At 38.8% G+C, this 25,664-nt stretch overlaps 1 protein-coding gene across 2 annotated transcripts in view; it reads right to left on the minus strand.

The window, feature by feature from the left end:
• The window catches only part of ATP4B (ATPase H+/K+ transporting subunit beta), a 46,377-nt gene that overhangs the window by 5,510 nt on the left and 15,203 nt on the right, over positions 1 to 25,664 (minus strand). For both annotated transcript variants that reach the window (XM_056807566.1, XM_056807567.1), the window contains exons 2-6: positions 18,078 to 18,206; positions 10,510 to 10,623; positions 9,206 to 9,405; positions 5,163 to 5,222; positions 1,343 to 1,444 (exon numbers count right to left, since the gene is read on the minus strand). In XM_056807566.1, coding sequence (XP_056663544.1) covers positions 1,343 to 1,444; positions 5,163 to 5,222; positions 9,206 to 9,405; positions 10,510 to 10,623; positions 18,078 to 18,168 — 567 coding nt within the window. In that variant the 5' untranslated portion in view covers positions 18,169 to 18,206. The remainder of the gene's footprint in view (positions 1 to 1,342; positions 1,445 to 5,162; positions 5,223 to 9,205; positions 9,406 to 10,509; positions 10,624 to 18,077; positions 18,207 to 25,664) is intronic.

The following is a 25,664-nucleotide window of genomic DNA, read 5'->3' on the forward strand; positions in this document are numbered from 1 at the left end:
CTTAACCTTCCATTGTAGAATCAATACTGTTAAGGCCTAGGCAATGGGGGTCAAGTGACTTGCCCAGGGTCACCCAGCTAGGAAACTTGCATAGATTTTTAAAGCTATGAACTTAAGATTTCAAAGGGAGAGTACTACAAACATAGGGAAAGATTCAATTATAAAACCCCAAGGAAATCCACCTTAAGATGATGGTCAGTGGAAAAGACTCTTGTTAGAAGAATCAAGAGTGTGTTATATGTCTCTGAAACCATCTAAGGAAGAAAGAGGTGGTGTTGCAATAGGAATTCATTGGCATCTACAGAGAACAATTTCATTAAGTAACAGGCGTAAAAGTCAATTTTGAAGAGGAAATTGAGGATTGAGGAGGAAATCGGTTATAATAAAGGTATCCAGAGTAGGTAACTTTTCAGAAGTTAGTAAAAGGGATAAGGTGGATGAGAGAAAATGTGCCTCTCTTTTTTGCAGAAATCAGATTATTATTGATTATAGATTAGAATATGATGTGTTTGCTCATAAATTTTATTGAATCGCCTTTTTTTTGCTTGTTTGCTAGGGGTAGTTTATTGAGTGAGGGAAAAGGAGAAAATATAGTGAGAAATAAAGGTGATGCAAAGCAAGATTATAATCTTTTTTAAAGTCAGGGGAAAAGGCATTTGGGGGACCACATTGACCCAAGCATATTTGTAGATAAAGGCCCAGAGAATGAAGATGAAAGGGAGGAAACTTGTCCTTCATCCTTCATTTTTGAAGAAGACCAATAACATCACAGGGGTGATGTCTTGATTTGTGGGAGGAATTTGATGCTTGGAGCAAAGTGCTGAAGAAGGTAGAAAAGAATGGGATTGAGAGCTCAGTCAGAAGGATTAGTGCTTGATCAGGTATAGGGATGCCTCTTCCTCTGTGACCAGAGATGGGGAGAGAGTTGCTACTGCTGTGAAGTTTTGAGGAGTGGAAGAAGATTGTTGAGGAAGGTCACAATCTTTTCAGTGATGTTAGAGGCCAAGTCATTGGTAGTTGACTTGACAAAAGAGAATTCTTGTAGCATTCACTGGAGAATGTCAATAAAAATAGGACACAAGGCAACATCAAAGAAGTGTATGTAGCCAATGTAAGAACTTTCTTCATGAACACAGATCTTTAATAAGTGTATAGCTGATCGTTTTGCCTAAAGGCAGAGAGGTTTCAAGAATTGTCTGTGGTCCCACAGCTAGTAAATGTCATTGGTGTGGCTCTAATCTAAGCCCTTCTGACTCCAAGGCCAGAGTTCTATTTGCTGGCTCAATTGTCTAAGAATCCAGTGGTGTCAGAATAATAGAAACATATGAATTGAAAAATGTACCTGTGCTTTTTTTCCATAATAAGGGAAGTAATGTAGACTAAAAGTACCATTGGATGGGTAGTAGTCCACTTCTAGTGGCTTGAGGTCTTTGTGATCTTCTTCCTAGGTATAAGAAATGAACAATTAATCCAAATATTTTGGTTAGTGGCAAGTTGTTTATTTAACAAATTTATACTATAGCTTAACAGATAAGTGATAATATAAATAACGAGCCAATACTATTGAGCTGTGGTGATGAACCTAAAGCATGCATGCCAGAGGGAGCACTCAGAGTCCTCTCTGTGGGCATGCCCACTGTCACCCCAGCACAGAGTTCACCAGAGTCTGTTACTAGAAAGCCAGGGGGATATGGGGCCAGACTGATCCCTTCCCACTCTCTGTGTGCACCTGAGGTTGTTATCTGCTCTCTAAAAGGTTCACCATCACTGCAAAAAAAAAATCTTTATAGTCAACTTGACATGTGGAATTTAAGTATAATAGTGAATAAATATAAATATATTTAATTATATGGTAAATCTAAACAAATACATTACTGAATAAATAAATAAACTCTAAGAGAACATTTTTTGTCCATCTCAGATGGGGTCAAGCTAAAATATATGCACAGGTACAGAAATTGCTGGCTTAATTTTGTGTGTAGGAATAAGAATTGAGTATATTTTATTGCTATGTGGAGACCAGGATATAGTTTTTCTTTTATACCTTTTTTTTTTAGAATTCATCAATATCTTATTTGTTTTTGTTAAAAACTTTTGCTAATAGAACCAACAAATTATCTAGTATTGGATCTTCAGTTTGAAAAAGATGATGAAAAATATTTATTTGATTTCTACTGAAATATAGAAGGCCTAGAGCTGTGAGCAATTTTTTGATACTTTTTCAACTAATATACCAATTAGATAGCCATGTTTAGTTTGAGAGAATGTTCCAAGTTTGGCAGCAAAAATATGAACTTTTAAAAAACTTGGCAGATAGGACTCTGGTGGAAAGAAATGGTAATATATTATGAACTATTAATATTATGTTATATTCTATGTACTTCCTAGTGTTAAATTGGTAATGTGTGGTAAGTGCTGCTAATGTGAATTCAATTAAACTTTATTTTTATAATCATTAAGAAAAAACGAAGTAGTATTTCAGCAAGTATTCTACTTGGCACTGTGGGGCACTTCACAATGAAGGTGAAACAGTACCTGCCCTCAAGGAGCTCCCATTCTCAAGTAGAAACAACATGAACACTATAAGTATATAGAAAATGAATTACAATATAATATTAGGAGGAAGGAAAACTGCCTTGGTTCTTCAGTAGAACTATCATCAAGCATTTTGAATAGTTCTCTCTAAGTGATGCTATGCTGGACACATTGCTAGGCCAAGTGTCAGTAAGTTGATTTCTGCCCTTACCTCTCGTAGGGGTTTTTTTTGAAACAACATATACTTCTATGCTTTTAATAATTGCTTTATTAGGCAAAAGGATGGTTATAAGAAACGTGAAATCACCATAAATTTGATTCTGTGGCAGCATAAACATTTAAAACTAGTAAGAAAACATTTCTAGTAGTTCTTTTTTTTTTAATTGCCATTTTTGGAATGACTCAAATTATAGAATCTCAGAATTGAAAGGTGACTCAGAAGTCATCTCATCCAAACCTAACTAGCATTGCCTAGTAAATGGTCATAAAATCTCTGCTTGAAGACCTCCACTGAGGTGGTATAGAGCAGATGTCCAATAAATGCTTATTGGATTGAAATATAGAATGCCCTACTTCTTTTTTTAAATTTTATTTAATTAGATGATTTAGAATATTTTTACCCATGGTTACAAGACTCATGTTCTTTCCCTCCCCTCCTCCCCATAGCCAACACACAATTCCACTGAGTATTACATGTATCTTTGATCAGAACCTATTTCTATGTTGTTAGTGTTTGCACTAGGATGATCATTTAGTCTACATCCCCAATCATGTTCCCATTGACCCATGTAATCAAACAGTTGTTTTTCTTCTGTGTTTCTACTCCCACAGTTCTTTCTCACAAGTCCCTCAGAATTGTCCTGGTTCATTGCATTGCTGCTAGTAGAGAAGCCTGCTACATTCTATTGTACCACAGTGTATCAGTCTCTTGTATACAATGTTCTCCTGGTTCTGCTCCTCTCACTCTGCATCACTTCCTGGAGTTCATTCCAGTTCTCATGGAATTCCTCCAGTTCATTATTCCTTTGAGCACAATAGTATTCCATCACCAACAGATACCACAATTTGTTCAGCCATTCCCCAATTGATGGGCATCCCTTATTTTCCAGTGTTTTGCCACCACAAACAGCACAGCTATGAATAGAATGCCCTGCTCCTTAATGAAATCTATCTGTCCTTTTATGAGTGAGAGAACAAGCTCAGAAAGGAAAAATTTGAATCCAGATCCCCTGACTCAATTCAGTGATCTTGTTACCAGACTGTCCTGACTCAATTTTGAATAGTTTTAATTGTTAGGAAGTTTCTTTCTTTGGATCAGGCTGAAATATATCTCAGTATAACACCCATTTACTGCTCTTGCTCATTCTATAGTCTAGAGCCAAGCAAAATAAATTTCATCTCTTGCACAAGACATTCTGATAAATAGTTGACAATACCGATCTCCCTCCCCCCTCCAAAGCCTTCCCTTCTCTAGATAAAACATCCTTTATTAAGTAAATTTGTTACTATAATTTAAAAAATCTCTCCCACTTCTCCAACTCCCAAATGAGAAAGTAACATGTGTACAAGCATGTAGTCAAGCAAAACAAATTCTGCAATTGGTTGGGTCCTAAAAAATTATGTCTCGATCTACATTTTTTGCAGCCTTCCCCTCCCAGGAGGGGGTATGGAGTACCATGTTTCATCATGGGCCCTCTGGAATCACGGTTGATGATTAGGCTGATCAGAGTCTGTAAGTCCTTCAAAGTTGTTCATTTTTACAATTTAGTAATGTAAAGATGGAGATTTGAACCCCGGACTTCAATTCCCAGAAGTCCTTGGTAGTTCCCAGAATTCCCTAAAATCTTACTGGAGAATCCTCACCTAGGCTGAGAACAAAATGGGTATTTAAAGACTGTACCACTACTTGCCTCTCGGCTTCCACTTCTAAGCACATGTGGCTATCTACCTAGCAGACAAGATGTAGAGTTAGTGGTTGTGAATGGGCTCTGTGCCTAGGCATGTGCTTTCTTATTTTGTATTTTCTTTATTTCTTAATATTCAATAAACCTCATAAAAATATGATACTTTTAGCAGAGAAACGAATTTTAAATTTAACAGTTGTCATTGTGTAAATTGTTCTCTGGGTTCTGCTTCCTTCCTTCCGTATCATTTCATATAAATCTTGTCATATTTCTCTGAAGCTGTCCCTTTTGTCATTTTTCTTTTTTTAAAAAAACCCTCCCTTCTATCTTAGAATTGATACTAGGTTCTTGAGTGATTTTAATTAATCCTCATAGCATAGGTTCCAGCCTTCTCACTACTCTGGTTGCCATCCTCTTAATGGATTCCAGTTTGCTGACATCCTTCCTAAAATATGGGCTCCAGCTCTGCATACGGTTGACCTCCTGTGGTCTGACTAGGACTATCACTTCTCTGTTTTCAACAGTGTTTTGATTAATGCCCCATTAGTCTCATTATTATCATATTATTACTCTAGTTATACTGTTTACTCATTGAACTTTCATTTCCTATTTTGTCTATTATCAATCAACAAACATTTATTAAACACCTAGTGTTTGCTAGGTATTGGCTAGGAACCTGGGTATCGAAGAACAGGTCTGGAGTAGGGAGAGGGCCATACTTACTAGATACGTGCAGTCCACCCTGGGAGCAGTATTATTGTTGCTCGGGCGAAAATTGACTATCTGGGGAAGAAAAAGACATATCCACTAAACACATCAAAAAGCTATTTATTTTTCTATTTGTTTATTATTTTAACTTTTCCTTATAAGATTAAAAAACAGCATCCTTCCCTTTCTCTACCCTTTTCCTCGCTGGGTAAAATTTAAAAAACAAAGATAAATGAGTCCCAGAATGGATAGTTGAGTAATACAGTAAAATAAATTCTCTTGTTAGCCATGTCTAAAAATGTTTGTCTTTTGCATTTTACATTCTTACCCTTTCTGTTTAAAGGTGAGCAGAGTCCTTCATTTTCATCCTTGCCATATATTTGATCTTGTGTTGATTAAAGTTCTAAAGTCTCTCAATTGTTTTTCTCTATACTGTTATTTTTTTAAAAAACCTGACCTTCTGGGTTAAAATCAAACTATGTATTTGTTCCAAGACAGAAAAGCAGCAAGGGCTGGACAAGTGGAGTTAAGTGACTTGCCCAAGGTCTCACAGTATAGTGTTATCATTATATAAATTGTTCTCCTACTTCTATTTGCTTTGTGCCAGCTCCTAAAAGTATTACCAATTTCCTCTGGAATTGTCCATTTCCTCATTTCTTATGGCATAGTAACATTCCCTTTCATTCATCTATCACGATTTGTTTAGCTAGTCCCCAAATGGTGAAGATATTCTGTCCCTGCTTAGTCTCCAAATTTTGATTGCCATGAGAAGAGATGCTGTAAGAAATTTTGTACATATAGATCCTTCTCTTTGATTTCTAGTAGAGGCCTCGTAGTGGTCTAGATGCGTCAAAGTTATGCATAATTTAGTAAATAATCTTTTTTTTTTACTCTTTATCTAGAAAATGAATTCATTTTTGCATTTGTATGAAAGAAATGAATTTTATGTCATTTTATTTATATTATTTATTATTTATAAGTCACTTTAGTCATATTATTAGAGGAAAAAACACCAATAAATTGACTCTTGGAGGAGGCCTTAAATGCATAATATTTACATATTTGAACATTTTTATTAGTTATTGAATTCTACTAACTTATTTGGGGTAGCTAGGTGGTTCAATGGATAGAATGCTGGGCTTGGTGTCAGGAAGACCTGAGTTCAGATTTGGCCTCTGACATCTGTGTGAACCTAGGCAAGTGACTCTGTCACTTAACCCCGTTTCCCTCAGTTTCCTCATCTGTAAAATGAACTAGAGAAGGAAATGGCAAACCACTTCAGCATGTTATGAATAATCTTGTTTCATTTTTAAATTCTGAATTTCACCAAGATCATAGCAATGAGTAACCTAATTAATTCCACTTTTGTTGGATGATATTTGCAGATAATGTATTAATAAATAATTCCCAAACCCACCCTAAAAGGCTGACCGTTATCCACAGGATAATGTGCAGATTCCTTTACCAAGTATTCCAGGTCCTTAAAAATTTGACCATGGGTCAGCTGGGTAGCTCAGTGAATTGAGAGCCAGGCCTAGAGACGGGAGGTCCTAGGTTCAAATCTGGCCTCAGACACTTCCCAGATGTGTGACCCTGGGCAAGTCACTTAACCCCCAATGCCTAGCCTTTACCACTCTTCTGCCTTGGAACCAATACACAGTATTGCTTTCAATATGGAAGGTATGGGCTTAAATTTTTTTTTTCACCATAATTCCCAGCTATCCCTTTCCTACACACACTTCCCATTTCTTCAACCAGAACAGCCAACTTGCCATTTCTTAAATATGATAGATTTTCTTATTTTTTTGCTTATATTTATATATTTTCTTACTTTGCAACATTGCAAAGTATTATAATATATTTGCTTGTATTTTCTTATTTTTCTTATATTTCTTATATTCCTCATTCTACCTCTCAATCCAAAATTTCACCCATCAAAATTCTAATTATGGGGGGCAGCTGGGTAGCTCAGTGGATTGAGAGCCAGGCCTAGAGATGGGAGGTCCTAGGTTCAAATCTGGCCTCAGACACTTCCCAGCTGTGTGACCCTGGGCAAGTCACTTGACCCCCATTGCCTAGCCCTTACCACTCTTCTGCCTTGGAGCCAATACACAGTATTGACTCCAAGACGGAAGGTAAGGGTTTAAAAAAAAAATTCTAATTATGCTTCAATGTCCTGCTCAAATATTAAGCTTTCATGAAGCCTTTCTTGATCACTCCTGAGGGAAGTGACTTGTCTTTTCTTTGGCCTGTATTGTCCATCACACCCCTATACACATTTAATCTTCCTATGGGGAGGCCTATGTATAATGTAACAGGGAGAGCTCTGGACTGGAAGTCAAACTTAAACAAATCTTTTAGCTTACAAATTTTATCCCATTCTGACATAATAAAAAAATATCAAATGTTAGAACTGGAAGGTACCTTTGAAATATAGTCCAATCTCCTTTTGATGGGCCTGAGATTGTTTTATTTGTTTGATTTAAAACTGCTACCTTCCATCTTAGAATCAATACTGTGATTGGCTCCAAGACAGAAGAGTGATAAAAGCTAGGCATTGGGGGTTAAGTGACTTGCCCAGGGTCACAAAGTTAGGAAGTTTCTATGGAATTCAGGACCTCCCATCTCTATCCACTGAGCATCCAAACTGCCCCTTGCTTATTTTTTATAAAAATGATTTGAATTTGGTAATTTTCTAAAGCTCCCCAAATCTCTGCTTTTTTGATTCTACAGACCCCACTTCTCTGTATTATATTCTCAATGAGATCTTAACCTGAAAGGAAAGAAAAAATGAGGATTTTGGAATCAAGAGATTGAGTTCAAATCTTATCTCTTGACATTTATTAACTGTGAAACACTTGATATCATGTAACCTGTTTTCTCAGCTTTAAAAGGTAGTACATAATTCATGCACTACTCTTTACCTCTCAGGATTCTTAGGAGGAAAATGGTCTATAAACCTTGAAGTACAATTTAAATGTGAATTATTATACATCACTGCTGTAACCAGGGGGCAAGTCACTTCACTCCTGCCTCACATTCTAAGAGGATCTGAGCTAAAGATCTCTGGTCCTTGCCAGTTCCAGTATTTGATTTCCACTTGTTGTTGATGTTGTTCAATCATGTCTGACTCTTTGTGACCTCAGCTGGGGTTTTCTTGGCAGAGATACTGGAGTGGTTTGTAGTTTCCTTCTTCAGATTATTTTAAGGTTGAGGAAATTGGGACAAACAGGGTTAAGTGATTTTCCCAAGATCACACAGCTAGTAAATGTCTGAGACCAGATTTGAACTCAGGAAGATGAGTCTGACTCCATGTCTGGTACACTGTGTCATGTAGATGCCTGTATATAATTATGTTTTGTAAAACTGATTTGTATCCTCCACAATTTTCAGTAAATTTGTTGTGTGTATAATGGCACACCACATCTTTATATAAGTGTTTACATCCATATAAACATAACTGAAGTGGGTACACATAGCTTTTATTTTTTATTTAAAAATAAAAAAAAAAACTCTTATCTTTCATCCTTAGAATGAATACTGCATTTTGGTTCTGAGGCAGAAGAGTGGTAAAGGCTAGGCAATGAGGGAAGGGAGGTAAGTGACTTACCCAGAGTAGCATAATTAGGAAGTATCTGAGGTCATTTTGAACCAATGATCTCTTGTCTTTGAGCCTGGCTCTCAATTCACAGAGCCACTCAGCTGTCCCCCTATACATAGCTCTTAAACTTTTTATACTACTATTTTGTGGAAAGGTTTTGTAAGGGGCTGATTATATTATGGTTCTAAACATTTTTCCATTTGTAGCATCCAACAATGTCTAGCACACAATAGGCACTTGATAACAATTGATGATTTTATTTATTTGTAGTAGGGGGATGAAAGAGAAATGTGGGAGAGAAGATCTTCCTGAACTGATTTTGCTTTAACTTGGGTTGGTTAAGTACAAGGAGTCCCATCATTCCATATTACCTCTGTCTAAAGGGAGGGAAAATGTACTTGGAATCGAGTCTTAATACTCATGATGTACACCAGCCTTTTGGAAACTTGCGACTTACCCTGTTCATTTTAATGATGAAACATGGTTTTCCTTCTCCAAATCCAAAATTAGGATCTGTCAGACCTGAGCAATTTTGAAGCATCTCTGCTGTGAACTTGCAGGAAAACTTGGTGTGGTTTGGAGCGTGAAATTCTATCTGGTTGAAGTACTGCCCAGATGAGCAGTTTATGTTTTCCTCTTGGGCAGCTGGAGAGTAAGCTGTAGGAAGGTAGCAGTTTCACAAACAATCAATTTCACCAGCCTTGGAACTGATGGAAAGAACCATCTTGCTTGTTTGTGCATCTCCATCTTCAATGTTCCTTTCCCTTAGAAGTAACTATTGGGGTAGGTTGGTGGTTCAGGGGATAGAGAGCCAGGCTTGGAGATAGGTGGTCCCAGGGTTCAAATTTGACCCAGAGACTTCCAGGAAGTGACTAGGCAAGTCACTTAATCCCAATTGCCTGGTCTTTCCACTTTTCTGCCTTGGAACCAATACTTAGTATTGATCCTAAGATGGAAGGTAAGGGTTTAAAAAAATAACTGTAGAAGTGCAACGTTAAATTTCATATAATGTTAAATTGCCCTTGGGAACTTTACAACTGAGATGTCCTTAAAAAAAGTTTTATTTGACTAAGAGTCCCACATACCAGTCAGGTCACAGGTGTAGACCCAAAAAGGGGGAAGAGATCAAATCCACTGAAAGATGCATCGAATCATAATGGAATCTGACTGGGATTTCACTGTATCCCTCCTTCTAAATTGCCCAGAGAGCTTTTAATTCTGTGGTCCCATTTGGCCTCATGAGGTTGGTTGAGGGCCCCTTTTATGAGTAGATGAATTTGCCTAAAATCATAGGGCAAGTCACTGAAAGATCTAGGACATCAATACAGGTCTTGTGTAGACACAGAGATGTTTATGTATGAGTGTAAACATAATTAGCTATGTCTACACATGCAAAGAAAATGAAGCATTATCTATATAATCCAGGCCAAAAAGTCCCCCCTCCCAACTATTGCCTGAGAGATTTTGATCATTAGGATAATTCCAGAGGAGAAAAAGTCAATGCCTCAATGGTCTACACAGATCTGTGAAGTCAGAGTCTAGAGAGATGAGGTGGAAGAAAGGACAAAGCACCACTCGAATCCTAGAGATTGGATTTAAATTCCTCTTCAGGTAATTGTGATAGTAAGCAAGACATTTGTCATCTCAGCCTTGGTTCTCCTCATCTGGAAAGTGGGGATAGTGATACATGTGATATAAATCTCCATTATTTTCCTTCTTGGAAAATCAATATTTAAACATTTTTAAAGGTTTTTACTTTACCTGTCAAAAACTTGTGAAGTGTCTGGGTAAGATCTTTCCAGGAAGCATTATCAGAAACATTGTAGAAGATTTCGAGACCTCTTTCACCATACACATCTGGTCTTAATGTCACTCCTGAGGGGAAAGAGAAAATGCTTAACTTTTCTTATTTGTGTTATTAAAATATGAACTGTCATCTAAGTTAACCCCAATATAACAGGGGAAATAGGAAGCAATGGCTTTCCTAATTTCCTAATAAGGAAGGATACATAAGACTCATGTGTTGATTTGTTCCAAAATTAAGCACTAATCATCCAGGGAAACTGGGCTAAAAACCTTAGCATCCCCTGAGCAGACACTTATATGCCTATGAACCAGACTTTCTCTCTTTAAATGGTTTAGGGCAGTGTTGGTGAACCTTTTAGAGATCGTATGCCCAAACTGCATCTGCCTGTGAGTCCCTTGCATTACCCTAGGCAGCAGAGGTAGGAAGTGCTCGCATTGGGTGACTGGACAGAGGGGGTGGGGAATGCAAAAAATGTCCTCAGGTGTGGTGGAGAGGAAGAACAGAGCAGCCTCTTCTGTGCCACTGGGGCACATATGCCATGCCTTTGCCAACATGGTTTTAGGGGATTTAATTAGATTTAAAGATGGCTTGTTTTAACATGACCACACGAATGAAATGGAACATTTAAAGTACAATGTAAATGTAAAATGTGAAAAAGTAGTGGTCCTTTGTCACAAGACTGATTGTCTTCCCTAAGGAGCTAGATGACACTGTAGGCAGAGTGCTGGGCTTGGAATGAGAAAGACCTGAGTTCAAATTCAAATCCTGATTCAGACACTTACTAGTTGTGTGAACAAGGCAAATCATATAACCATTCTGTGCCTTAGTTTCCTTTTCTGTAAAAAGGGATTATAAGAGTATCTACTTTTCAGAGTTCTTGTGAGGATTGACTGGGACAAAGTGCTTTATATATCTTAAAGCAATATATTAACGCTAGTGGTTATTATCATCAAAAACATCGATTAATATCACAATATCCAGAAGGTATATGGAGTAGTTAGATTCCATGGAGAGGAGCTGGTTGGGACATATATTATGATAGATATGCACAATTTAAAAAATATATATCCCTAGTTCTGAGACTAAGATGTTGATCCCTTACACAGCAACTATGAGACAAATCCTTACATATATAAAAAAATCTGTTTTCCCTATAGAACCTTTACCTTCTTAGAATTGATATTGTGTATTGGCTCCAAGGCAGAAGAGCTGCAAGGGCTAGGCAATTGGGGTCAAGGGACTTGCCCAGGGTCACACAGCTAGGAAGTGTCTGAGGCCACATTTGAATCCAGGACCTTCCATATAGTAAAATCTTAATGACTGTTTATAGAATCATATTGGCCCTCTCTCCTTTCTTTCCCTGCTTCTTTCCCTTTCTTTCCCTCCTATAGTGTCTCTCTTCTTCTAACCCTGAGCCCAACTTCTCACCCCAATCTACTGTGGATTGCCAAAGTGGAAAAGGTGGCATTGAGGGAGGAAACAATTCCTCCCAAGTTACTAATAATGTACTCCTAAGTGGTCCAGAGGACTTAAATTCAATTTGACTTGAGTTCAAATCCTGCTTCAGATGATTCCTAACTTTTTGACCCTAGGGAAATCATTGAATCATTATTATTCTTAACAAATGGAAGAAGCATTTGGTAATCATCTTGTGTGCCAAGGATTGTGAGAGGTACAAGTGGATACAATGACAGAAATAAAACAATCCCAGGTCTCAGAAATAAAAATGACAAATATTTATATGGTGCTTAATGTTTGAAAAGTAATTTGTGTGTGTTATGCTATAACCCTGTGCAGTAGGTACAATAATTATCCCTTTTTGATAGATGATATCTCTGTGCCTCAGTTTTCTTAACTGCAAAATGGGAGCAGGGAGAGCCAAATGGATCCTGAGGTCCCTTCCAGTTCTATATCTATGATCCTATTACTTGCCATCAGTAACATAATAAGTGTCGAAGGGGTCAGCTGTACCAAGTCTTCCAGGCTTTGTGTCCAACACTATCTATGCTTGCTTTATGTTGAAGCAAAGCAAAATGGACAGAGATAATTCCAAAACAAGGAAGCTAGATGGCACCAGAGAGCAGACTGCTGGGCTTGGAGTCAAAAAGTCCTGAGTTCAAATCCAGCATCAGACACTAGTTATGTGTCCCTGGGCAAGTCACTTTACCCTGCTTGCCTCAGTTTCCTCATCTGTAAAATGAGCTGGAGAAGGAAATGAAAACCACTTCAATATCTTTGCCAAGAAAATCCCAAATGGGGTCATAAAGTGTCAGACAAGAAGAACAGTAAAATACAAAAGGGGGACACCATAAACGTAAGACAATTTAATAGAATGAGAGGACCCAGCTTCTCTGGGAAAACCAGAAGTGATCTTTCCTAGGAGGTCACACTTTCACTGTTTCCTGTGTCCTAGCCATTGTCTGGCTCTCTAGACCCCTGCCTCAGACCCTTCTCGATTCCTCTGCACCCCTTTAGAATGCAAGTTTTTCCTTATTATCTGTTTGCCCAATGTTGTCTATTACCCTCTAAAGCTCAAGTTGCTGATGGAAAGCCCTCTGTGTTAGAAATTCCACAAGAAATAGCTCCAGGGTGTTTAGATCTATGTGAACATCCGATTGCTCACAATTAGGATCAAGTTTTTCTTGCCTTATATCACTCAACAAATCCTTGGTAGGCTTTGACCTCCCAAATTCCTCCCTTCCCTTTGGCAATAAACCTAGTTAGTGGAGGGAATAATGTCCTAACATGAGTCATGGGTTCTACAAGTTTTGTGGGTTTTTCTACATTAGGTAATAACAATAACAACATGAAAAATTAACATTTATGCAAATGCTGTAAGATTTATAAAGTGCTTTATATACATAACTCTATCTCACTGGATCCTCACAACAGCTCTGGGAAGTGGGGACTATTGTTGTCCCCTCTTTCCAGGTGAGAAAATTGAAGAATGGAGTTAAGTAACTTGTCCAGGGTCACAGCTAAATATTGTCTGAGGCAGGATTTGGGTTCAGACCTGCCTACATCCACTGTGCCACTCAGAAACCTAAATGGATAAGTTCCTGCTTATTAGTGTTTTTCCTTTGTTGTTTGTCCTGCATTTTTGAAAACCAATGATTTCACTGGATGATGTCTTGACTTGAGCATGAATTGGATTTAAGTGAAGAAGATTCTTTCTTCCAGAATCACCCAAGTCCAGCAGCAAAACGAAAGTCAGGTTGCCTGTCAATGGCCCAGAGTGCAATGGATGACCTTAGTGTCTTTGATCTCTGACCAAGCTCTAAGTTCATGTTGGTGAACCTATGGCACACATCTTGGAGGGAGCTGCTCCCTCCCCTTCTCCACCACACCTGAGGGCATTTCTCTCATCCCCTGCCCCTCTGCCTAGCAGCCCAATGGGTGCGCTTCCTCCTCCCCATCTGGGATAAGGCGGTGGGCTCACATGCAGTTTGAGGGTTAAAGTTTGGGTACTTGGTCTCTAAAAGGTTTGCCATCACTGCTCTAAGTGCTCTGTAGCACCTGCTTTAGTCACCTTCGTGGCTGTTGGAATAAACTGTTTTCATCTGCCCTTTCCACCAAGGGAAGTCTTCACATTCTTGTGGTAGATCTCTTCCTGACTCATCAATAATTTTCAGGCCTTCAACCTGAGATGGTTTTACCTAAATGTGGCCACTATTCATGCTATAGCTTCTTGGAGTCACAAGTGAGAGTTGGGGGGCAAGTGGATATAAAATGTGGATGAGCAGCTGGGAAAAGGGCTAGGAAACCCTTATATCAGAGGTACTAGTCCTCCCTAAACACCCCATGTACCCCTTCTGCCTTTTTTTTTCCTCCTTTGTAAAAACAAGTGATGGCATATGGCCTTCTCTCATTATAAAAGGTGTGAGAATAAATTAAATGATAGATTTTTAAAAGTGTTTTGAGTTGAGAAAAAAGCCATTTTGATGGCATGAAACCAGAGAAATGAAAATGAAAATATCTGAGGTTTCACCTCATGCTCAGCAAAATTGGCCAAGATGACTATAGATGGGACTAGTCAATGTTGGAGGAAGTAAGTGTGTTGATAAGTTGTTGATGGAGCCATGGGTTGGTTTGAACATTCTGAAAAACCATTTAGAATCATGACAGGGAAGAGAAGTGGCTAAAATGTTTATACACCTGGGATCTTTTCTCAGTAACCTTTTCTATGTCTTTTCTTTATTACTATACCTCTACTGTCCAGTCTCTTCTCTTTCTAATTCATCCTTCACATCACTGCCAAAACAAATCTTCTCAAACCCACGTCTGGTAATATCTTTTTATTACCTCTGAATAAAATAGAAAACTCCTTAGTCTGGCATTTAAAGCCCTTCACAGTGTGCTTCCAGGCTGCTGTCCAGGTTGATTTGTCATTACTTACCTTCACTTACACCATGTTCTAATACTGTAAAAATGGAGATTATAGGGAATTCTGGGAAATACCAAGGACTTCTGGGGATTGAAGTCTTGTGTTGGTGAACCTTTGGCGTGCCAGAGGGGGCTGCATCCTTCCCCTTTTCCACAAGCACATTACCTGCTCCTCTGCTTAGCAGCCCAATGGGAGCACTTCCTCCCTCCCCTGTCTGGGGTAAGGCAGGGGGGCTCACATCGGATGTGAGGGTTGCAGTTTGAGCACATAATAGACTGACTTGTCCTTCCTTGGTTTCAGCATCCATCTCTCACTTCTCTGGTCTCTCCCCACCGTCCTCATGCCTGGAATGAACTCCCTCCTCATCTCCACCTCTTAGGATCTCTCACTTCTTTTAAGATTCAATTGATGGGTGACCTACTAATAATATATCTTTAATTATTCTCTTAATTCGTATTATTCTCTTCATCGTCAAATAATCACGAGCATATTTATCAGTTGAAATGTCGTATTTGCTCTGACTTACATCCAGCAAAATTTAAGTTCTTTGATAATAACTGGGGCTTTCCCACACTTATTATCCCTAGCTCCTAACACAGGACACTGCACATAGTAGGTTCCGAATAAACAGTTGTTACAAAGGTGTAAAGGGAATACAGTCGGCTTATAGAGGTAATTTACATCACACCATCATAATCACAAATCACAGGTCTAGGGAAGGCTAACGAATTTAACCTTCTCATTTACAGATGGAGAAATTGAGGCCCAAGGAGAGGAAGAGACTTACCCAGGGTCACACAGGTTGTAAGCAAAAGAGATTAGAGTCTTGCAACATTAAACCCCCAAAGTGTTAAATGGTGATAATAATGTTGTTCATCCTTGGAGTTATTGGAGATTAATTTTAATCTTACAGAGCTGAAAGAAACTTGGTGAGGCAGGATGAGAACACCTCATCCACCCCTCTCATGTTGTAAATAAAGATAAGGAGGTGCAGGGATGTGTGCTATTTGTAGGAGACCAAGTTTTAAACGGGCACAAAGCTTGTCATTGAGTTTGTAATCCATTGATTGGGGACTGGGGGCGGTAGTGTAAAATAGGCAGATGCAACAGATAGATAAGCATGCCACAAAGAAAGGTCTTAGGGACAGAGGAGAAGTAGAGAAGCAGAGAGGGAAAGAATATTGGATGTTGAGTCGAAAGACCACCTCCGCTGCTTCCTATTGGTTTGGCTTAGTTCCCCAAATGAGCGTCAGTTTCCGGATGGGTAAAACGATGGGGTTGGACTAGGACATCTCTTGGGGCACTTCTAGGGTGAGATCCAAGAGAGCCAAGGGAAGTAAGAGGAAACACTGGAGGATCACAGAGGCCTCAATTGGACAATTATTACAAAAAGGTCCTTCATTTTGTAGATAAGGAACTAAAACCCAGAGAGGATGACTCTCCCAAAGTCACACACACACACAGGTGCAGTCAATATCTGAACTCTGACTTCACCTCTAAAGCCCTTTCTACCAACTAGAGAGGTCACCTTCTCCGGGTTCAGGGAGGGCTTTTTGTCTTTTCCTGCATAGTCCAGTTATCTTTACGATAAGCCTTTCTAAAGACTTACATCATAACAACACACAGCATTTATATAGTGCTTTAAAGCTTGCAAAAAGCTTTTGGAAAGGACTTGGATTCAAATCTTGACTCTGGTGAGTGACTTTGGGCGAATCATTCAACCTTCCTAGGTCTCAGTTTCCAAAACTGTAAAATGAGAGCCTTTAAAGTCTTTTTCAACTCTACAAATGCAGCCTATCATTTAACTGTTCTGGACCTTAGTGCCCTCATCTGAAAAATCAGGAAATTGGTTAAGCTAGTGTACAAGGCCTGTTCTTACTTACAATTCTAGAATTCTCTGACTCTGTTAACTCTGAGTTTTGTGGTACCAAGTGGGAGGAAGCAGGCGGAAAGGTGGGCAGCGCATAAAATGTACCTATTCTAGGGCAACTTGGCCCTGTGACATCTTTGAGGCAGGATAAGTTAAATGTAATTATTGCGGATCCCCTATTGGTTGACTCTGCCGTTAAAATAAGATAGGATTCTAATATCTACAAGTAGAGCTTCTATACAAAATGCTTTTTTAAAAAAGCATTATATTTTCGGGAAAATGATAATGATCAAGATCATGAATCATGTAACCATGGGAAAATATTCTAAATAAATTAATAAATGTAAAAAATAGGTTTTGAACAATGCTACATCTATAACCTAGTAGAGTTGCTTGCCAGCTCTGAGAGGGGGTGGGAAGAGTGGAAAAGATCTTGAATCATCTAACTGTGGAAAAATATTCTAAATAAATAAATTCATAATAAAAGAAGAAAATTATAATGATCAAAATGATCCCCAGAGAAACAGTTGGGGATCTACGAGTGTGAAATGCTACATCCAGCTCTAATGAATGATTATATTTTTATTCTTTTGATCATTTTTATTCTTTAAGAGTTTGCTTTCTGGAAGGAGAAGGTGGAGGGGCTTAGGAAAAGGCGATGATGTAGAAACAAACATCAGTAAAATTTATTTGAAAATAGATTGTACTTGAACCTGCTTTGGGGGCCATTTTCACACTTAAATGGGTTAAAATATACAGTACTTGGAAAGATCATCTTTTAAAGAGTACAAGTAGCTCCAAAATCAAATTATAATGTGAGATCGTCCTCGTTATCAAATAATATACGTATTTTTTTGTCTGTGATTTCGTTGGTCCGAACAACTCCCCGTGAAGAAGCTCCTTCTAATTCAGATCGGCTATTTTGCAGCCTGTATTCATAGGGAATTCCCTGAAAGAAAGATGTCAAATGATCTGCCCAGGACCACACCATCCCTTTAGCAGAGGTTGGCCTTGCCCTCTGCAACACCACCGGGCTCGGACACATAGTTGGTTCATTATAAATACCTGTTAAAAAATTAAGTGACATTCTGAACCTAACTGCATCTGATTGCTTTTGTTGGTTTTCTAACAAGGAAAAACTCTGCAAACTAAAAGCCCTCTTTTACCATCAGCGTTACCGTCGGGGCAAACATTGCAGGAATCCAGACACGGGTGAAAATGGCATATTTTCGATATTGGGTGGAAGCGATTTAAGTCATCATATTTACCTGGTGACTTTAATTGATCTTGGTAGTCTGGTGTGTATGGGTCTATGGTCCACATTAAAGTGTAGATGGCGAGGGCAAACAGTCCAGTCATCACCACATAGAAAGCCACATAGTAGAGGCTGATCCACACTGTGAAGAGAAGACAATAAGGTTAGAAATAGGCAGGTCTATTAATTAAGTAATTGTTAATTAATTATTATTAAATTAAAATTTAAAAAACCTTTACCTTCTGTTTTAGAATCAATACTGTGTCTTAGATGGAGGCAGCTAGGTAGCTCAGTAAATTGAGAGCCATCCTAGAGGCTGGAAGTTCTGGGTTCAAATATGGCATTGGATACTTCCTAGCTGTGTGACTCTGGGCAAGTCACTTAACTCCCATTGGCTAGTCCTTACCACTCTTCTGCATTGGAACCAATACATAGTATTGATTCTAAGCATACAGCAAGGTTTTAAAATATCTATTAAATATATTTCAATATAAATAAATAAATATAATATAAAGATATTTAATGAATAAATATAAAATTTATAAATATGTAAATGTATAAATTTTATAATATATTTATAATGTATAATTATAATATATTTATATTGGATATATTATAAATATATTATAATATTTATAAATAATTTATCTATGTATAAACATAAAACAAAATACATGTTTTTGTAATATAAAGTATTATAATAAATATTATAAATCAATATATTTTAATAAGATATAAATAATATAAATATTAAATATTAAATTTTGAAAAATTAAAGATTAAAATTAAAAACATGAAATATATTAAAATACTGTATTTTGATAAAAATATAAAGAAATATATTAAATATATAGTATATATGCCCCTGGTTCTTGTTGTTTTGTGGCATTCTATGGAACTAGTTAATCAAATATGCTAAAATTAGCACAGTTGGGGGCAGCTGGGTGGCTCAGTGGATTGAGAGCCAGGCCTAGAGATGGGACATCCCAGGTTCAAATCTGGCCTCAGACACTTCCCAGCTGTGTGACCCTGGGCAAGTCACTCAACCCCCATTGTCTAGTCCATACTGCTCTTTTGCCTTGGAACCAATACACAGTATTGATTCTTAGGCAAAAGGTAAAGGTTTAAATAAATAAATAAACAAAATTAGCCCAGTTAAATAGTGTTTTAGGTTTCATAAAGGTCTTTCTCCAAGAACTGTTGGAGTTGAAATGCAGATGAAAATATATGACATTTACTTTTTTATTTGGGCATATGTTTAAGGGTTTTGGTTTTATAAGATTACTCACTTACAAAAAAGAAATCATATGGAAATATTTTACATGGTAATACATGTATAATCCAGAAAAAAAAAAGGGCCCTAAAAAAAGGATCTTTCTCTACAACTGTAAGTATAGAGAGTCCCATTTTACAGGTGAGGAGACCAAGGCTAAGCTGATAGTTATTTAACTAGAAGAGACGGAGCATGAATCCAACTCTTCCCATTACTCCACATTACTTCCTCCCCTTAAAGAGAGTCCTTGAATTTCTTGTATGTTAACTTGACCACTCAAAAGGAAAAAAACTGAGAGGCAGGTCAAGGTGACGAGTACCGAAATGATGGGGATTTTGATGCTAGGCACACTATCCCAGAAGGCAGTCAGGAATCTACCCAGCAGCGTTCTGCTGAAATAATCTGAAATTCTTGTACTTTTCCAGGGGAGAGGATGAGAATGGTAGGTACATACCATTCTGGAGACTTTGGCATTCTAAACATTTGCCCAACCTGCTTTATGGATTTCAGCCAACCCTGCTTAAAGTGTGAGCAAGAAGAGATGGGAGATCAGGAACTTCAGAAGATGAATTAATTCCTTCTTCCTAGAAAAGAGGATTTTCCCCAAGTCTGGTGACTTTACTGATATTTCAAAAGAGGAAGTAATCTGTGAGGATTTGACTTCCCTGTTTTTAAAAAATATCCGGATGAGTAGATTTGGAAGTGTTTTTGTTTTTCATTCTCTTGGCTTCATGACTAAATCCTGATGGTTTAATTACTTGGGATGGTTGTTCCCATATCTTAAAATTTCTAGACAAATAAAACAGCATTTTGTTAAAGGAGATATTCTTTCTTTTTTTCTCTAAAGAACTGGAGCTTCATGCAGCAGAATACGATTTTCTATTTGTTATACTTTTCTAGACAAAGGACTCCAAGCTTTTCCTTCCTTCATAAATTGCCACGTGACTGGGTGTGGGCGCCAGTCGGTGACTCAATCTCTCCAATAACCCAGAGTAGCATTAAAGGCCAGGATCCAAATAAATTCAAGGGCAGGGAGGAGGCCAAGCACGCTGGACAAATGAGCGGCAACTTGAAACATCATATATTTAAAGCTAGTTTTTTTATCCTTGTACTCCCCTAGCTGGCTGGTCAACTCTAGTTAAGTCTGGACCTTCATTTTCTCATCTGTGATGTGGGAATCAGAATACTGATCTGCCTCAGATTACTTATCCCCATAAAAAAAAGAATTAGAAACCATTTGTCACAGAAATGTCAATCAGTGATCAAAATGGCGCTCCCAATTTAGCTCAATCCAACAAGCACTACCATTTTCCCACAAAGGCAAGCAGGAACTGGACTGAACTCAGCTGGCAGCTGCCTGGAGATGACCTTTTCAATCTTGCATCGTTCTTTGCCATGAGGAATTATTGCACATAGAACTGTTCAGCTGATAAGACAACAGATGATTAGTCTAAGTTATCTATCAACAAAAGCCTACCACTGGGGTAGCTAGGTAGCTCAGTGGATAGAGCACCAGACCTGGTGACAAGAGGTCCAGGGTTCAAATGTGACCTCAGACACTTTTTAGCTGGGTAACCCTGGCAAATCACTTAACCCCCATTGCCTAGCCCTTACTGATCTTCTGATTTGGAGCCACTACTTAGTATTGATTCTAAGACAGAAGGTAAGAGTTAAAAAAATCCCACAAAAACCAAAACCAACCCTATATTCCAGGACGTCATAGCTAAAGAATTGTAATTACTTTTTCCTTCTGATCAGTGTTCAGAGAGAGACTCTTTTCATGTCTTTCTCATACCAGAATATAATTTTGAAGTCAATGAGTCATTTTTTTCTTTCTATGCCAGTGCCTTGCACATAGTAGGCTGTTTAATAATCCTTATTGATTGATTGATTCCATTTTTCTCTTTGACCTTGTGGCTCAAACCCTGAGTTGACTTTCTGTGTCCAGGAATGCTGCTTTCAATTTATTTGGCAGAATGTTACAACTTTTTTTTTTTTATGGAACAGAAGTTGGCCTTCCTCCAAAGACAACTCCCTCAGACCAGTCATAACAAGAGACTAGGAGAAAGAGAATTCTGATTACTTGAGAGAGATGTCTTAATATCAATTCATAATGGTATGGGGAAAGGTTAAACGATTCCCCTGATGACAAGATCATAGATTTAGAACTGGGAGGGATGTTAAAGAGGGGACGTTAATTTTACAGATGACCAACTGAGGCCCGTAAGGAGAAAGTCACTTGCCCAAGGTCATATAGGAAGTGTGTAGCCAGATTTGAATCCAGGTCTTTTGCTTACAAATCTATCTGCTTTTCCACTGAATAACATTAACCAGCCGTCACAAAACTAACTTGAGACTCCTGACTCCCAGGACACAAGATTTTGCCTTAGAGTCTTTCTTTGCTATATAAGCAGTGTCTAAATGGTATACCAGGCCCAACAATAACATTTTAAAGAGAAACAACTTTGAAAAAGAAATCATGATTTCAGAGAACTGATCATAAAATATGCTACTAGCCTCTTCCTGGCAGAGGATGGCCTGAGCGTTCAGAATAAGTTTGCAACTTCAATCAAAACGAAGTAGGAATTTGTATGCACACTTGCTACAGGATTCCCCCCTCCCTCCCTTTTTCCCTATGGGGAGGGATAAAGGAAATGATATTAGAGGAAAGGTAGCAGAAGTGAAGGAGGGGAGAGAGAAAGTGAGAGAAAAAAAGAGGCAGCATTTAAAAAAAAGTTACAGTATACAACAAAAGGAAGCCCAGGAAGAGTCATGGACAAGCTGGACAACTTTGAGGGTTACCTGCCGAATTTAGTATATATTTAAAAAGAAAAATGAGTTCTGCGTAAGAGATTCTCTGTTTCATGTATAATCCTCCTTTACTCTATAGAAATGTATATATATATATATATATATATATATGCATATATATATATATATGTCCACTTTATTGGATACTTGTTAAATTTAAGGGAAAAAAATTCAGATTCTCCAAAGACAATTTTTTTTTAAAGAGGAGAGGAAGACATGAGCTCAACAGGTCGGTCCCTCCAATGGGAGGGGGCCCAGATCTGTGATGGCCTTGGTCTAATAAAACCAGAAAAAGGAACTCTTTTCCCCAGCGTAGGTGGGCATCTTCTCTGTAATTTAGTCTTGGCTTCCTAGAGTACTGGGCAATTGCGGAACTTACCCAGAGGCACGTTGCTGGGTGTCAGAGATGGCTTTGGAACCCAAGCCTCCCTGGCTCAGCTGGCTATTCATTAAGCCCAGCGGTCCCTATTCTAGCCCACTTCCTAATTTTCTCGCTTAATTACGCCAGGCGATCACTTAGAGCCGATCCTCTTCAGACCGGAGGAGCTGTCTCCGGAGAAATAGAAAGAAATGCTCGGACCCAAGGATTACTGTCTGGGGGTGGACAGTCTTCCTGCCTGGGTCCCTAGCCCCTTTCCTTGTCTGAATGGTGCCTTTTTAACTCAGCCGGGGGAAAGAACGCGGGCTTTGGAGGAAGGACCTGGCTCCCGCAACCTGCCGAACCTTAGGCAATCCCTTCACTTCTTTAGCCTGTAAACTGAGGGGTCGGACTAAGTGGCTTTCTAGGGTTCCCCTCCGGCTCTGTCCAGGATCCTTTGTGCCAGACTCTGAGTTGAACAACAGGAAAACAAAGCTACAACTTAAATGGAAGTTTCCTTGGCTGTAAATATGGGAGCCTCTCGGAGAATATCCCACCAGCTCCGGATGGGCAGCCGGGAGTAAGTCTAAGTTCCCATGACTTTTGGGTGGGAGGACCAGACACGTCCAGGCCTCCGTAGGGTCCATTTAACCCAACATGTGCAAGAAGCGTCCGGTGGTGGCTCTGCTTCCTGCGGAGCTAAGCAGCTGTCTCCAGGGGCTGACCTCAGATCACATCACCCCAGGAGCTAATCTGCAAATGGCTGCCAGCTCTTTGAGATGAGCTCAACCCTTCTTTAAATAACAACTTGGGTCTAGGGATAATTCCCTTTCCTTCCCTCCCCCTCCACCCGATGAGAGGATGTGGGGTGAGGGAGGCCACTGGCTCCCTGTGCAAAGGTCACCCCATGTCACTAAGCTGGGGGAAAATGAAATCATTCTTAAGTAAAGGGAGGAACAATTCCCAGAGGTGTAGAGCAGCCCCGGCACTCTCCCTCATTCCATGTTCGAGCTGGGATGTGAATTCATTCTGAGGGATCTTGTTTAGCACAGTGCCAGTTAGATTAGGCAGGAAATGTGCGCCAAGTTGTTGAATTCCTAAATCGTGAATACTAGGGGCTCCAAATCCTGTTGCTTCCAAAAGGTAGGAGGCCCTAATGGATAGAAAGCTAGAATTGGAGCCATCCAGACATGGGTTTAAGGCCTCCCTCTGATGCATTTTGGCTGTGTGACCCTGGGCAAATCACTTAACCTCCTGGTGGTCTGGCTCTAATCGAAGACTCTAAATTGCAGAGAAGCTGCTGGCTGCCACTGGTAGAGTTTCCTCATCCAGGAATTCCTCTTTTTTTTTTTAAATTAAATTTTATTCTTATTGTCATACAAAACACAATTCCATTTTGGTCATTGCTGGAAGAGCACACTCGAACATAACCAAAACCCCAAACTAAAACCATAAATACACTGATGTGAAAGATAGTATACTTTGATCTGCAGCTATCTGACTCCAACAGTTCTTCCCCTGGAGGTGGAGAGCATTCCCCATTTCAGGATTGTTCCAGATCATTACAATGCTGAGAGTAGCCGAGTTTTCATAGATAATTGTCATACAATATTTTTTTAATTTTAAAATATTTTCTCCCGTTTCCATGATTCATTTTCTTTCCCTCCCCTCTTCCCTCTCCACTCCCAGAGTTGACAAGCAACCCCACTAGGTGGTACAAATGTCATCACTTGATACCTATTTCCTTTTTATTCATTTTTGCTACAAAGAGATCTTTTAAAGCCTAAACCCCAAATCACATACTCATATGTACATGTGATAGGTGATGTCATTTGTTTTGCTTTTGCATTTCTACTCCCATAGTTCTTTCTCTCAATGTGAATAGCATTCTTTCCCATAAGTCCTTCAGCAGTGTCCTGGCTTGTTGCATTGTTACTAGTAGCAAAGTCCACTACATTGGATTTTTCTACAATGTTTTACTTTCTGTGTACAATATTCTCCTGGGTCTGCTCATTTCACTCTGCATCAGTTCATGGAGGTTTTCCCAGTTCACATAGAAATTCTCCAGATCATCAATTCTTACAGCACACCAGTATTCCATCAACATAACATACCACAATTTGTTCAGCCATTCCCCAAATGATGGACATCCCTTCAATTAAAAAAGTTTTTTTTAAACCCTTACCTTCCATCTTGAAATCAATACTGTGTATTGGTTCCAAGGCAAAAGAGCGGTATGGACTAACTAGACAATGGGGATTGAGTGACTTGCCCAGGGTCACACAGCTGGGAAGTGTCTGAGGCTAGATTTAAACCTAGGACCTCCCATCTCTAGGACTGGCTCTCAGTCCACTGAGCTACTCAGCTGCCCCCACATCCCTTCAATTTCTAATTCTTTGCCACCACAAAAAGAGCAGCTATAAATATGTTTGTACAGGTGGGTCCTTTCCCTTTTTTTCTTATCTCTTTTGGGATACAAACCCAGTAGTGGTATTACTGGATCAAAGGGTATGCACAGTTTTATAGCCCTTTGGGCATAGTTCCAAATTGCCCTCCAGAATGGTTGGATCAATTCACAACTCCACCAACAATACATTAGTGTCTCCATTTTGCCACATCTCCTCCAACATTGATAGCTTTCCTTTAACTGTCATATTGGCAGATGTGATAGGTGTGAGGTGGACCCTCAGTGTTGTTTTAATTTGCATTTCTCTAATCAAGAGGGATTTAGAACATTTTCCCCTATGATTATTGATATCTTTGATTTCTTCATCTGAAAATTGCTTGTTCATAGCCTTTGACCATCTGTCAATTGAGGAATGACTTGTATTCTTATAAATTTGACTTAGTTCTCTGTAAATTTGAGAAATTAGATCTTTATCTGAGAAATTTGTTATAAAAATTTTCCCAGTTTGTTGTTTCCCTTCTAATCTTGGTTACATTAGTCATCTAGAAATCCCTGATTCCAGTGGAATCACAGGTTTAGAATTCCTAGCCCTCTCCAAATCCTGCCAGAAGACCTTAGGCTTGTTGTGTAAAGACCTCTCCAGAGGTGGCATAAATATGTAAAGCAAAGAATATTGTTGGGTCCACTTCTCACTCTCTACTATTCTAGATTTTGCCCCATCCAAGGGCAATTCTAAAGATTATTGTAAAAA

The sequence above is a fragment of the Monodelphis domestica genome, chromosome 8, assembly GCF_027887165.1.
Source record: "Monodelphis domestica isolate mMonDom1 chromosome 8, mMonDom1.pri, whole genome shotgun sequence".
In the NCBI taxonomy this organism is placed as follows: domain Eukaryota; kingdom Metazoa; phylum Chordata; class Mammalia; order Didelphimorphia; family Didelphidae; genus Monodelphis; species Monodelphis domestica.